Here is a 15,553-nt window from a genome sequence, read left to right as displayed (position 1 = left end):
AAATTACCTCTGAGCAAGGACTGTGCTTTACTCACTATTCCACCCTTGGCTCTAGCTCATCCCTTGACCCCTGTGTAGTAGGCTTTCCATCAAAGCGATTAGGAGCAAGGGCTTGGAGCCAGACTTCCGAATTTGCTCTAACTAGCTACGTACATTTAGTGAATCTCTCCAGGCCTCAGTTTCCTGATTTGTAAAGTGAGGATACTAATACCTCACTTTATAGTAATACAGTAATACCTCACTGTATAGTAATGATATAATACTAATACCAACTCATCTAATTATTGTGATAACTAAATGAATCAATGCATAGGAGGTGCTTAGCTGGGCCTTAGTATATAGTCAATAAATGTGAGCTGGGCATTGCACGCTCGTGAATTTACCTATGATCCATTGTTAAGGGGGGTTTTATGGGTCCTTGGGAAACTTGGCCTTAATTCAACTGTACTAAGGGAGAAAGAACATATACTAGATGATAGATAGATAGATAGATAGATAGATAGATAGATAGATAGATAGATAGACAGACAGATAGATTCATAGATATAGATATATAGATATTTCTTAATGTCCAAGTCTCTAGATCGGTGATTCTCAAAGTGTAATCTGGGGATATCTGGGGATCCCTAAGACCACTCCAGAGAGTCCTGAAGGTCAAAAATGTTTTCATAATAGCACAACATGTTATTTGCCTTTTTCATTCTCATTCTGTCAAGAGTGTCCAGTGGAATTTTCCAGAGGCCACAAGATATGTGATGATGTCATCACTTAGCAGTCAACAGAATGTGTGCATGTACATGCTTGTGTTTCAGACATTCCACAGTTATAATTTTAAATGCAGTAAAGAGTAATAGATATAACCCACATAAGCAAATCTCTTTGGGATACACAATAATTTTTAAGAGTTTAAAAGGGATCTGAGATCAAAAAGTGTGTGAGCCTCTGCTAGACTATCTCAAGTCCTCAAACCCCCATTTAAAAAATCTATAAGGCAAAAATACCAAAGTCATCTCTTAACTTTGAGACTCTGCCCCCAAAGCTAGGCCCCCGAAGCTACTCTGCCTGGATCTTGTCATTGTGTGTTTCAGGCTGTCTGGGTCCGACTTTCCTGATGAGGAGTGGCTGTGGGATTATGAGAAGCATGGCCATCGGCATTCCATGATAAGAAGAGTCAAGCGGTTCCTGAGTGCCCACGAACACCCCTCCAGCCCCAGAAGAAGAAGCTACAGGAGGCAGACTAGTGACAGCTCCATGTTCTTACCCCGAGATGACCTCAGCCCAGCCAGGGACCTACTGGATGTGCCCTCAAGAAACCCCCCCAGGGCCTCACCCACCTGGAAGAAATCCTGCTTCCAAGAAGGAAGCCCCACGCTGCACTTCAGCATGGGAGAGCTGTCCACCATCAGGGAGACCAGCCAGACAAGCACTTTACAGAGCCTGACCCCACAGTCCAGTGTGAGAACTTCCCCCATCAAAATGCCACTGGTACCTGAGGTATTGATCACAGCGGCCGAAGCACCAGTGCCCACATTAGGCGGCTACCACCATGACTCCGCTACCTCCATCTTGAGCTCTGAGTTTACAGGGGTTCAGCCAAGCAAGACTGAGCAGCAGCAGGGCCCCATGGGATCCATCCTGTCTCCCTCAGAGAAGGAGACACCTCCTGGAGGCCCCAGTCCCCAGACTGTTTCAGCCAGCGCTGAGGAAAATATATTCAACTGTGAAGAAGACCCTGGTGATACCTTTCTAAAAAGGTGGAGTCTTCCGGGATTCCTGGAGTCCAGCCCCACTTCCTTGGGAAACCTAAGTCCAGACCCCATGAGCTCTCAGCCAGCTCTTTTAATTGACACAGAAACATCCTCAGAGATCAGTGGGATCAACATTGTGGCTGGCTCTCGAGTCTCTCCTGATATGCTGTATTTAATGGAAAACCTGGACACCAAGGAAACAGATATCATAGAGCTGAACAAGGAAACTGAGGAATCACCCAAATGAGTGCCGCAAAGTTCTAGGACCTGGTTCTAGCCTAGATTCTTACCTCCCCAAAAGCAGCATATTAGGCCCAGGACATACCTGAAGGCTGGTCGACTTTTTAAAAACATGATCACACTGTATAAGCTACTTAGAACTTTGAAGGGCATTATGATCCTGACTTTTTGAGAGCTGTGAAAAATCAAACGCATTCACGTCGTCCATCACAACATGGCTTTCATCGGAAGTTACACAGACCACAGTGACTTAGCCAAATAAGTCTTAACCAAAAAAAAGGAATCTGAAAAACATACATGACTTATAAATTCATAGATTATTAGTTGTGGAAAGAGTCTCATAGATCATAGTCCAATCCCCTAGACCCAAAGGCCCAGACACACAGGGTTCTCTATTTCTCTTCTTTTTTCTCTTTCTTTTTTTCTTTAGCCATAAAGAAAGGAGATGGATCACCTAATGCCTGAAAGACCCCCTCCTTCCTAACTTTTTTGTTTGAGGCTTTCTAACCATCTCATTCCTACTTTTATAACGATTATTGTTATTATCACTTCCTGATTCTTAAGCTTCCTCAGCACCAGAACACTTAATTCTCTTCAATTTCCTTTTTTACTTTTCTCTCTTTCCCCTTTATTCTGTCATCCTTTTTTTCCCTTCCCTTCTTTCTGGTTGTGCTGCTTTTCTAGTAATCTGTCCCATTTTTCAGGTTATAATATTTCCTCTTGCCAAATCTGTTGCTTATGTCTTGCCATGAATTTCAAAATATAAGACATTGTCAGAGCCTCCTACAGAATCATCAAAAGTGTCAACAAATCCAGCCTGATACCCTTCCAGTCTCACTTCCAGTGGAAGGCATATAGGAGTGATGGTTCCCCCCATGTCCTTGCAGCCATTGACATTTCTTTCTGCTTCCACTATTTGGTCTTGGGCACTGGAGAAAAAGGAAGCCAAGAGAATATGAAATTTGCATAGCCAAATGCTATGGAACCAAAGAATAAGATGACTCACATCTGTTTAACTTGAACTCTTATGCAAAAATCCTAATCGTGTCGCAACACGGGACCAGTTACTGTGTCTATCGGGTCATTTGGGAATGAGGTAGGATACTGGAGCTGGGAGGCTAATGGGGTCCAGAGCTGCATAATGGGGATCGGATGTTGGTACTCCTCCCAGGGACCTCTCAGGACGGCTGTTTGTCGTGGGCTCCCAAGTGCCTAGGCCATGCCTTACAACTGCTGCACTTACCATTTGTCATATGATGGCACTTGACTACATATGGCTTTAAAAATAAAATAACCCTCAAAACTACCATTTATTGAGTGCTTACACTGTTCCAGGCAGCAGCGAATCTTACGAGACTGATATACTGTTATTTCCATTTTAAAGACAAGAGAAACAGGCTTTAGAGAAGTAAGGTATTTGCCTAAAATCACATAGCCAAGAAGTGACAGTGTTCATATTCAAACCCAGGTTTATCTGACTCAGGAGCCCACACTGTTAACCATTATGCTTTCTCACTGCCCTGTGCTATGTGTACGGCCCTGAATCTGCCAGCAATTTGCCCAGCATTCTGGAGGATGCCCCAAGGGAGGCATGCCCAACTCACAGGTTCAGGCTAAATCTCTCCAGCCTCAAGGGCCTCTCTGGGTCCTCCCCGCTCAAGCCTCCCTGCGTCTTTTATGCTTTCATAGAGAGGGGCATTGCTCCAGCTTGGAGTACCAGCCATAGTCCTCTTCATTTTTCATGACAGAAAAAAGTTGGCAGGACCCTCCTTCCCTTCCCCAACTCCTCCTGATAAGCAATGTTAAAATTAGCACATTTTCACAAGACCTCATATCTCCCAGGCCTCCAAGCTGCATGACAGCAATGACATTTACTTTAACTGACTTTTCTTAAAGGACTGAAAAGAAATAATATTAGAGGAAATGCTACACCTTGATGGTTCTCTATGTTGGTTGGTAGTGTCAGCACCTGGGAAAGCCCCGTTATTCCCAAAGCACTACGTATAGACTATGGGATCAAGAGCCAATATAACACTTCTAGAAGGCATGATCCCTAACCTTCTCCCAGTCACCAGGCTCTTAATGCTATTTTCTTGGGTGTTTCAATTTCAGTCTGTCTATTCTCTTCTCTTTGGCTCTGTCGGTTGCTCAAATTCAAGTAAGTATCTACTTAGCTGTTTTTGAAACATAATCAGTTTTCATTCCTAAATCCAAGGTGATAAATTATACACAAATATAATAATACATTTATGAAGGGCTGGCAGTGTTCATTTATCTCTGCTTCCACATGCCCCTTATGCACTTTGATCCAGATAATTATTTAATTTCCTCAATATTTCTTCAAAATTTGAGATAGACTCTCATTTTCTCTTTGCAATGAAAACTAAATTATGACATGCTCAATGAGCCCATGTGGTTGAATTCAGCTATAAAATCAGGCCAGCAATTGCTCAGAGCAGATGAAGAAATTCTCTATTAATTCTAAAATGAGTTTTTACTCAACACAGACCATGGTTGAAGAAAACAAAATGATTTCTTCTCATGTACCTGATTTCATTGCCTACCTAGCTCCTTTTTCCCTGAGTCCTGGAACCTTCACCCACCTGGATGAATGGTCACATGGCCTGGTGGCTTAATCTTTTGAGTTTGCCCGTTCCAAGAACAGGCTCAACTCTCTCACATTAAATGTGATCCAAAAGCCAGAGAGTGCGGTGAGGCCAAGCTCTCTTTGTTGCGTTCTCTCCCTGCTTTGTAGAGATAACTCTGCCCTGATGCTGGGGTTTGCAGTTCAGTAAGGAAATGGCCCACTAACTTTTTCCCAATTTTCCAAGAATTTTAGAGATGACTGGCCCCCAGCAAAACAAAGAAGGCTGTTATCTCCCCTTCCTTTATTGTCCTGTCTACTTCATGGTGTATCGCCTCCACCACTCCAGGCATCCACTTTCAGCCTGGTTCAGCTAAGCTATGGAAAACATTTTAAATGGAATGGAGAAATGTAAAATTTGCCAGGAAAGTAAATATTTATTTAAATCTTAAAAATACACCTCTTCTTTTTAGTGTTTTCCCCTCTAGCTTCCTTCTTCTCCAGATAAATTGATTCAATTTTTTTTCTTTTTTTTGAGACAGAGTCTCACTTTGTCGCCCAGAGCTGGAGTGCAGTGGCACAATCTCTGCTCACTGCAACCTCCACCTCCTGGGTTTAAGCAATTCTCCTGCCTCAGCCTCCCAAGTAGCTTGCATTACAGGGGCCTGCCATCACACCTGGCTAATTTTTTTGTATTTTTAGTAGAGACGGGGTTTCACCATGTTGGCCAGGCTGGTCTTGAACTCCTGACCTCAAGCGATCCACCCATCTTGGCCTCCCAAAGTGCTGGGATTATAGGCATGAGCCACCACACCCTGCTTGATTCCATTTTAGGTCATTTTTCTGAGATCTTATTGTCATAAAATCTACTCTCTGAGAATCTACTGAGCCCAAGTGGCCATGTGTTATAATGGGATAAGGAAAACCAGTGTTTTCCTTTATAAATTTGAACAAGTCTCCGTTCTTCTGAACTTCTTATTCTCATCTGTAAAATGGGCTCTTTTCTGGCTCATTTCACTGGGCCTTCATGAGGCGTCGTGAGAGGAGGCTGGGAATGCAGCAGCACTGTATGGATGGCAAGCATGACTGGGGATTAATGTTCCCATGGATTCACTATGAACTTCAGAAAAAGCCCTTCTTCTCTTCCTCATTTAGTCACTTGTTTGCCAGGATCTACTTATTCTACAGGATTCTAACCTCTTTCATTCAGGAAGCTTTTCTTCTTTTTTTAGAGACAGGTCCTGCTATGTTGCCCAGGCTGGCCTTGAACTCCCTATCTCAAGAGATCTGCCTGTCTCAGCCTCCGGAGAAGCTGGGGCTTACAGACATGCGCCACTGTGCCTGGCTCAGAAAACTTTTCTTCTAAGACACACACCATTAAGCTTCCAAATTATTAATGTAGTCATTTCTCTTTTGGCTTTTTTTTCCTTTCATATGCTTCCCAACTCCTCCCACATCTTCTTTCTCTGCAGTGTTTTTTGTCATAGTTCTTCACTGTCCACCATATCCTAGGCCTCATCACCATGGCAATGAACTCCTCCTCTAACCCGTTATGTGTCTCCATCCCCTCAATCAAAACATGGAACTGGAGAAAAGTAGTTGCTTCTGTTTTCTCCACTATAAATCTAGAGGATTTAGAACCCCTGGTGCAAAGTTAGAAGACCCTCTTGAGGTATCTAATCTCCCTAAACCTGGTCCTGGATCAGTTAATTAGAAAGAACAACTACAACTGTAAAAACTCCTAAGCAAGAGCAGGTTGAAACCTAATTCCCCCTGCCCCTCTCTTATCACAATCATCTACATGATCAACAACAATCATTTTCTGATGTGCTGGGCTATTAACAGTAACAACCAAGGATTTCCTCATTTCGTCTGGTTGAACTATGTCAGATAGGTCCTCAATACTTTTGCACGCTTTTTTGTTTTTTTTAGTTCTATGGACCTTAATTTTTGGGACATGCTTTTCCACTCATATGGCCACTGAGTCGAAAGAACCAGTTCAAGAATACCAGGATCATTCTCTTTTTGCAAATTTACAAAACCCAGAAAAAATATTCCTATTCACTGGCAAAGCTTGAGAGACAGAATCCTAACAAACATTCAGCTCTCTCCAAACTCTCTCTCTTCATCACCTCCACCTGTGCAGTCAGCTCATGCCTGGCCATGGCAAATGGAAAACACACCAATTTCCCTGTAAAATAGAGACCCAAAAACCACATTTGCTCAAATAATTAATTCAGTTTGGAGATTACGTTTTTGTGTTTTATTTTGTTTTGTCTCTGAGTTAATTCAGAAAGTGGACTCAAACCTTCCTTTTGCCACAGGTAGATGTGGCCAGGTGGTTACCTAGAATCATCTCTGATCTTCTAATTTTAGACATTTGCCAGAAGCAGCAAAGGGAATGTTGTATCTTGTATCCTGAAAACTAATAAGAACGTTTCTAAAATGGGTTTTGCACAAAAGCGCTGGTGTGTTCCAGGTTCTTTGTCTAGGCCAGTGGCTCTCAGCCAGAGATGGCTTTGCACCCAGAAGATATTTGACAATGTCTGGAGATAATTTTAGTTGTCATGCTGGGGAGTATTTCTGGCATCTAGTGGGTAGAGGCCAGAAATGCTGCTAAACATCCTACAAGGCACAGGACAGACGTCCACAACTATTTGGCCCAATATACCAAGTTTGAGAAAGCTGATTTAGGCCAATAAGAAGGTAAAAATGAGACAACCATCAAGGAGATTAATGATGAGAGATGAGCTAGAGGAAGAAATAGAACTAGAAGAGAACAGATTAGCCCAGCAACAGGCTAAATTCCTATTCTATGTACAAGCTGTGAAATAATTACCATTTCTCCCTTGATGATAGAGGATCTGATATCTCCAATTCAGAAAAATCAGATTTGAACCCCGAGGTTCATGCTTAGATTCCTTGAATGGCTCCTACCAGTAAGAGTAGCTAAATGCCATTGCCGGCATGATTGTAATTTCCTTAGATTATAGTTTATATAAAGAGTGACAACAGATCCGGCACAGTGGCTCATGCCAATAATCCCAGCACTTTGGGAGGCCAAGGCGGGCAGGTCGCTTGAGGTCAGGAGTTTGAGACTAGCCTGGCTAACATGGCAAAATCCTGTCTCTACTTAAAAAAAGTACAAAAATTAGCCAGGCGTGGTGGCGCACACCTGTAATCCCAGCTCTTGGGAGGCTGAGGCACAGGAATCACTTGAACCCAGGAGGCGGAGGTTGCAGTGAACTGAGATCATGCTACTGCACTCCAGCCTGGGCAACAGAGCAAGTCTGTCTCAAATAATAATAATAAATTCTTACCAATATTATTGAAGAACTTGTGCCAATAAGCTGCTAGACTGTGGATAGACAACTGATCTAGCTTCAGCTTTTATATGTGTCTTTCTTAGGACTGAACAAACTGTATCTTCTAGACGTGTAATTTGGTACTTTATGTAGAAAGGACTTTTTAGTAGAAAATAGTTACAAAGGATTGGGTCAGTTTACTACCTTCCCTGGGCCAAGCAAACTCATGGATTCCTCTGCCTCAGACTTCCAGGAGAATAACATCAAGGAATTGGTGAAATCCTGGATGATGTCACCAGTTGGACTTGTATTCATAGTCATTCATGAAACATTAAGCAACTATTGAGTGTCAGGCATTCCGCTAAAGCTGAGTGTCCGGGAAGTTCTGTCCCTCCCATCCTCCCTAATGGATCTGCCACTCTCTCTGCAGGTCCTGAGAAATAAGAACACGCCTTCTGAAGTTCATTCATGTTTGCCCCTGAGTTTGTTTCCTTCATCCACAATCCCGTTCCCCATCCTAACTATTTTAGTTTGTTTAACATGAAGCCCTTTGCTTGTATACATTCTTATAAAATGCATATTGTTTTGTGTGCAAATGCTTTTGTAGTATAGGTCTCATCTGTTTATTTTTCACTTAGTACTATGTTTTTCAGATCCTCCCAAATTCCCTCTTGTAAATCTTATCTACTGCCCCAATTGCTTCTAGCCGCTGCGTACTCCAGGATGTCTTATATCTCACTTACATACTGTCCCAATTGCCTCCACCTCCCTCCAGAGACCCTAGGAACCCATAGAAGAGTTTCTTTGGGGTGTAGACCCACAAACAGATTGACCTCCAGAAGTGTCCTTGCATCTCTACATCCCTTTCCCCAACCCCAAGCTTGGCATTGCCTCACTATCTGTTTTTTCCAGTCTGAAAAATGTAAAGGGATGCCTAATTGTTGTTTAATTGACATTTGTCTCATTACTAATGCCATTAAGCATCTCTTCATGTGCCTGTGCAACCTTTTAGGACTCTTCTTCTGAAAATTGCCTTTTCGACTTCTTTGCTTTTTTATCTAATGGAGTTTCTGTACTTTTCTTATTGATTTTCAGGAGTTCCTTCTTTTTCTAGACTAATAATAGACCCTTGTTGGTTTCAGACATTGTGGTGGTCTTTTCTGATCCTTTGTGTGTCTATTAAAAGTATCCATGGTATTTGTTGAATAGAAATCCTTAATTTAATATAATCAAATTCATCAATTTTTTTGTTTTATGCTTTTGAAGTTTTGTATGAGAAATCCTTCCCCATCCCTCTCTCATGATATTCACCTACATTTTTTGTCCTATTTCCTTTACAGTGTTAAGTAGGGATAAGTTTTGCTGTTTTTTTCTCCATACAGTGAGCCAATTATCCCCCCATCTACTAAACAACCTTTCATAAGTTCTACATATTTTTTGCAAATTAGATACACTGGTATGAAACAAACAGCATCTGAAAGAGGGGAGAAAGAGGGTCATATGAGTGGAAGAAAAGAAATAAAACTCCAGCTCCTCCCCACTAAATACTAACTTCCTTCCAAATGCCTGCCCTTCTGCTACCTGTGAGTGGTGACGTTTCCCCTTTCAGAGCTTGGAGCAGAGCACTCATTTGCACAAAAGCCGACTAAAAATAGGCCAACTCTTGTATCACACTAAACTGCAAGAGTAAAGCCTGCTACTTAAGGAGCTGTTGTTTAAGGAGAAACGGAGATGATAGTTCAGGATCCTTCAACACTCAGAAGAAGGCAGGAGCAAATTCAGAGAGGTGGAGTCCACAATCAAATTCTATTTAGAGCCTGGGATCAGCAAAGGTGGAGGCTTACACCAAATGGCCAGCATCACTTGTTCTTACTTGCTGAGGTCTGCTCTGGGCCTACAGTCCAAGTCTTTACTCCCCTTTACACCTCAAAGATGGGTGAATACTGAGTGTTTACTGCCCTCCTTGGCTCTGTCCTTAGAAATCAGCTGCCATGCTTGGATGGTTGCAGATGGGTTCAGAAGTGAATGAATCTCATCTTTTTTTTTATTCCCCAAGGAACAAAACTTTCTGGAAGTGGCAGCATCTTCAATTCTAATGATAAGCTTGGTATTAATCCACATGGTTACTGGACCCTACTGACTCCAAAGGAAAAGCACAACCAAGATTAGAAAACACTTTCAATCAGTCATTTTTTCCAAATAAAAATGGAACCCGATTACTTTCATAACTAAAGAATGGAGGAAGACAGGCAGATTTCTGTCACATTCATTCATCTCTCTTCAACATGGTTTTGCTCCCCCTGGCCCTGATGCAGAGGCTATGTCCCCCTGATGCTCTGCAGGGAAAAAGGTTTAGCTGGTGAGGGGCCAGGTGGGACAATGCCCTTCTCATGGGTACAGTGGAAATGAGACATGTGCCCACTTGCCTTAGAAGGCAGCCAGGCCTTTCCACTGGGATGTAAGCTCCATTCACTGGCTTTTTCAACCAGTGCATCTCCAGTGATTAGAAAAGTGTCTGACCATATTAAAAAAAAAAAATTAGGTGCATGGATGCTTGAAGGAAAGAAAAAAATAAATAAAACCAAATCAGATCTAGATCCAAAGTTAGTAGACCTGAAAATCTCTATCAAGTATAGCCACAAACTTAGCTGTGTGATCTCAGTCAAGTTACTTGAATACTCTGGACTTCCTTTTGCTCATCTCTAAATGAATGGTTAGACTAAGTGATTTAAAATCCCTCTCAAGGCCAGGCACGGTGGCTCACGCCTGTAATCCCAACACCTTGGGAGGCTGAGACTGGTGGGTCACTTGAGGTCAGGAGTTTGAGACCATCCTGGCCAACATGGCGAAACCCCATCTCTACTAAAAATACAAAAAATTAGCTGAGCATGGTGACAGGTACCTGTAATCCCAGCTACTCGAGAGGCTGAGGCAGGAAAATCACTTGAACCTGGGGGGCGGAGGTTGCAGTGAGCCGAGATCACGCCACAGCACTCCAGCCTAGGTGACAGAGCGAGACTTCATCTCAAATAAATAAATAAATCCTTCTCAAATGCTGGTACCAGTAACATCTCTGGAGATTCTATACCTGGGGGAGGAAGAAAGAGACAGTTGTGATGAACATTAGAAAATTGACCTAAATGGTGAAAGAAAAAGGAGAGTGAGGTCAGGAAAGGGAGGGTTAACAACTATTGGGTACTTAGGATGTGCCTGGTGTTTTATATATATCACTTCAATCGGTCCTCACAACAGCTACAAAGCCCTATTACCCATTAAATAGGAGGAATATAGAAAAGGTAAATAACTTGCTACAGGTTACACAACAATTAAAATTTCAATCTGGGATTTGAACACAGGTCCCCTAGGCTTATTGCTGATTCTGTTATTCCACACCGCATCTGTAACAGTTAACTAGGTTAGGATAGAAAGTTATGTTTGCAGCACACAACTGATGAACAGTCAATCATCAATCACCGTAACCACTCAACCACCTCTGCCGACTTACCCTTTGAGGTCCATGGAGGAACCTTGGGAAACCAACATTTATTGAACCTATTAGGTGGCAGTTACTGCAGTAAGTGCTGTCCATACCTTATCACATTTAATTCTCTTAACAAGCTGTGAAGTATCTCTGTGCCCATTTTATAGGTAAGGAAACTAGGGTTTGGGAAAAAAACTTAGCGTTCCTGGGAGCCTTAACAAAAACTCAGTGAGCTTTAGCCCTTCCAAAACCTTACCCATCAGTCTGCCCTTAGCCATCCTCTAGCAGATGTGTGGTAATATTATAATAAACCAATACTGAACACTCTGCCAAATAACTAGAGCAAAATTTGTGCTGTAATTCAATTGGCCATCCCTTTCACCCTGGCATTTCATCAACCGGAAAAAATAAAAACCAAATATCATCAAACAAAAGAGGCTCCCCATAGGTTCTTCAATTCTCATATTTATATAAATGCCATTGAAGTCCCAAGAAAAGTGTCAAATAAATTTAAGGCCCAAAACCAAATAGCTGCTGGATTTGAATCTACGTTCTTCTAATAGTTAACTGTAAATAAAAATGTAAATTGAATAAATTACATGTATTACAATCAGCAATGATTTATCAATTATACTAAAAATACTATTTTAAAAAATAGCTAAACAATTAGGACCTGCCAGTCAAATGGCCTGGAAAAATAAAATAGCATTAAACATAGTACTAGCAAAAGAAAGTGGAGTTTGTGTCATAATCAAAACCCAATGCTGTACTTATATGCCTAACAACACTACTCCCAATGGAACCATAACTAAAGCATTACAGAATCTTACTGTCCTATCAAATAAGCTAGCCAAAAATTCTGAACTTAAACAATCCCTTCACAAATTTAATAAAAAATTGGTTCAGTAAATAAAAAAACCTTATGTCCTCAATCCTCATCTCTCTAGCCATTAAAATAGAGTTAATTATTCTCATAAAATACTGCATCATACCCTGTGCCCAAAAATTAATACAAAAACTTATTTAAACAACTCTCACTAAAACCTCTTACAGTCCTCCTCCCCCTATTTCAAATAAACTTCTCCTTCTAAAAGACCAAGTAAAACAACAGAGCCAAATTATGCTAAAAGAAATTTTTTTTAAAGTTATAACAATTACTTAGCACATTTAATTCTCTTAACGAGCTGTGAAGTAGCTCTATGTCCATTTTATAGGTAAGGAAACTGGGGTTTGGGGAAATAAACTAATGTACCCATGTCACAGAGCTGATAATTAGCAGAGTTGCGTTTCAAAATCAGGCCTGCACATAAACCATGAGGCAAATATGTGACTTCCCTGAAGGATATAGCCCAACCCTAGAGCTTATTTCTCTGTAAATACATTCCCTACAGTTGTACCTGCTCCCCTCCTGCTCCCTTGCTTCACTGGCAACAACTTAAACTCTTGGGTATAATATGGGATGGTACTTTGTCATTAGTCAAAGCTGGTTTGGGTGCCTGAAACACACCTGAAGATTCAATGCAAGACCAGCAATTCCTTCTTCTTTGTACACATGTGAGGTTTTTAGGTTCTGGGACCATGCTTCAGAACACTGAAATTACATTAAATGTGTGGTGGCCTATGTGAATTCAACTCTGTGAGTTTGGCAAAGAAAAGAGAAGCACCTGTATACGTGTAGAAAGAAAAGACCATTCTCCCTTCTCCCCTTCTCCCCAGGAAACAGATGCCTAAGAATGAGTGGAAGACGGAAGATATAAAAATCCCACTCCCTCAGCCTCAATTCCAGTGTGCTAAGAGTGATCCTGGTGGTTGAAGGTACAACACTCGAATCTTTCAAACAACTTGGCTCCTAAACACAAGCCAACAATCTCATCGGCTGCTCAACTGAAAAACATTCTCCACTTTTTAGCATCCAGGCATGTGGAGTTCCTAAGAAATGCACTTTATTAATGCCCAACATGGTACCTTCCCAGGAGATTTTCATGGTAATTTTCACTCTCCCAGTGTTATGTGTGCTGACTTTAGGGCCCACCCTTCACATATGGTATTACTCACTCAAGGGTTTAAACTGGGGCATTCCAGAAGTACCAGTTTCCATGATGAAAAGTGGAACAGCAGAAGCGCTTAAGCAATTTTACTGAATCTAGTTTTTGTCTTTATTTTTACATTAAGCAAAATAATGTTTACTAATAAGTTTCTTAATTCAGCAGTCTGAAACACAATTAGATATACAATTTTGGTCTGCAGTGGGAAGGTGGCTGGTAGTCTGAATCTGATTTTCAGATAGCTCTGTTTTTTTGGCCAACATGCTCCAATTTACTGCAGTCTCCACCACTCCCTATTGTCCTACACTAGGCCTGCTTCACTCATTTGTTGCCTACCTGGCTCTCATAGGTATCTTGAGTTTGTACTTCTTTTACTAAAGCATCACCGGCTCCATGAAGACCTCAACCACTGTGAGTTCCACAAATGCACTCAGGGAAAGCATAAGAAAATACAGAAGTTAAAGTTCTCAGATCATCTTTCTGCTCACTTCTATAAACTTCAAGCAGCCCCGTGCTATCACTCAGACACGTTAAACCTGCATGCTTTTCTCTTGTTGACCTGCCTCTCTGGGTGAAGTATACAGTCATGGTGTTCCCCCTGGCTGGATGACAGTGTAAATCATCCAACCTGCGGGGACTCCCAGCACCAACCAACCCTGCTTCACCAGGCCCCATTGGCAGCAGGCCTGGCAGAGATGTCAGATCCCAGACAACTCAGGAACAGCATGTCATTGCCATGCCATTCCCACTCGGGAAACTCGAGCCTCTTCATTCAGGGTTGTATAGCCACAGCTGCTGTTCACGGTACCTGGCAGGCTGGTTGGCTCTTGCCACAGGCAGGGCAGCCAGGAGCCCTCCTGCTATTTCCACCCTTCAGCCTCAGGAGCCATCAGTCACTCCCAGGTCAGCTCCACAGCAATGGGCATGGAGCGCTGAGCAACAGAGAGCACTCCACAGAGAGAGGAGATGAAAAGATTTGGAATGGGTTTTTTTGGGGGAGATGGGGGTACAGGGGTTTGAGGTGGAGTCTCACTCTGTCACCCAGGCTGGTGTTCAGTGGCACAATCTCGTCTCACTGCAACCTCTGTCTCCTGGGTTCAAGTGATTCTCGTGCCTCGGCCTTCTGAGTAGCTGGGATTACAAGCATGCCCCACCACACCCGGCTAATTTTTGTATTTTTAGTAGAGACGGAGTTTCACCATGCTGGCCAGGCCACTCCTGGCCTCAAGTGATCTGCCCACCTTGGCCTCCCAAAGTGCTGGGATTACAGGCGTGCACCACTGTGCCCAGCCTGGGATATGGAATGTGTTAAAGCCAGCTTTACTCTCCTAAGGACAAAGGCAAGCCAGTAAGTGGAGGAAGAAACAGCTAAGCCAGAGTTGGTAAATCCTGCTGGTGGGAGAGATGACTAAGGACAAGATCAAGCCCCCTCACTGCAGGGGAAATAAAACTTCTAAAAGTTATAAGTCCAAAAGTTGATAAAAGACTGGAGTCGGGCAAAACGTCAAATATAAGAGGCAAGAATACACCCATGTTCTTGAGTTCTTTCCGTGATGGGCACTGGCTTTGTGTTTGGCCAACATAAAGTTTAGAGTCACTTTCCTCTGAATATTTCAAGGGATACTCAGAGAGCCTGTGGAAGGAGCACTGAGGCGTTTGAGAGCAAAGAGCAGAAAGCCAGCGTCAGAGTAGAAACGACCCTGTCCTTCAGCTGTTCCATCAAGGTCGATGGGGTATGGCCCCCCAGCCACCAGTGCAGTTCTCTGCAGCTGCCTCACCTCCAGTACCCAAGGCTAAGGGAGTCGATGTCTCTCCCACACACAGTTTTTGCAAATCCCACTCTGTTGTTACCCCACTGAAACATGCAGCATAGGGTGGGGCACAGTGGCTCACATCTGTAATCCCAACATTAAGAGGCCAAGGCAAGAGGATTGCTTGAGGCCAGGAGTTTGAGACCCACCTGGGCAACATAGTAAGACCCCATCTCCACACACACACACACACAAAACTTAAAAATTAACCAGGCATGCTGGCATGTGCCTATAGTCCCAGCTACTCAGAAAGCTAAGACAGGAGGATGGCCTGAGCCTAGGGGGTCAAGGCGGCAGTGAGCTATGATCACGCCGCTGTGCTCCAGCCTGGGTGATGAA

The 15,553-nt window shown here is 42.7% G+C and overlaps 1 protein-coding gene across 3 annotated transcripts in view; it reads left to right on the top strand.

Moving 5' to 3' along the window:
* Positions 1-13,383, top strand: part of BEST3 (bestrophin 3) — a 54,125-nt gene extending 40,742 nt beyond the window's left edge. The window contains exon 9 of one of the 3 annotated variants that reach the window (XM_019037818.3): positions 13,075-13,383. In XM_019037818.3, the coding sequence (XP_018893363.1) occupies positions 13,075-13,171 (97 nt within the window). In that variant the 3' untranslated portion in view covers positions 13,172-13,383. Of the gene's footprint in view, positions 1-1,088; positions 3,295-13,074 lie in introns of those variants that run through there. The other 2 variants (XM_019037817.4, XM_004053553.5) reach the window with 2 other exon arrangements.
* The last annotated feature ends 2,170 nt before the right edge of the window (positions 13,384-15,553 follow it).

This window comes from Gorilla gorilla, chromosome 10, assembly GCF_029281585.2.
Source record: "Gorilla gorilla gorilla isolate KB3781 chromosome 10, NHGRI_mGorGor1-v2.1_pri, whole genome shotgun sequence".
NCBI lineage: Eukaryota > Metazoa > Chordata > Mammalia > Primates > Hominidae > Gorilla > Gorilla gorilla.
The sequence above is the reverse complement of the archived record's forward strand: the minus strand, read 5'-3'. Positions and strand labels throughout refer to the sequence as shown.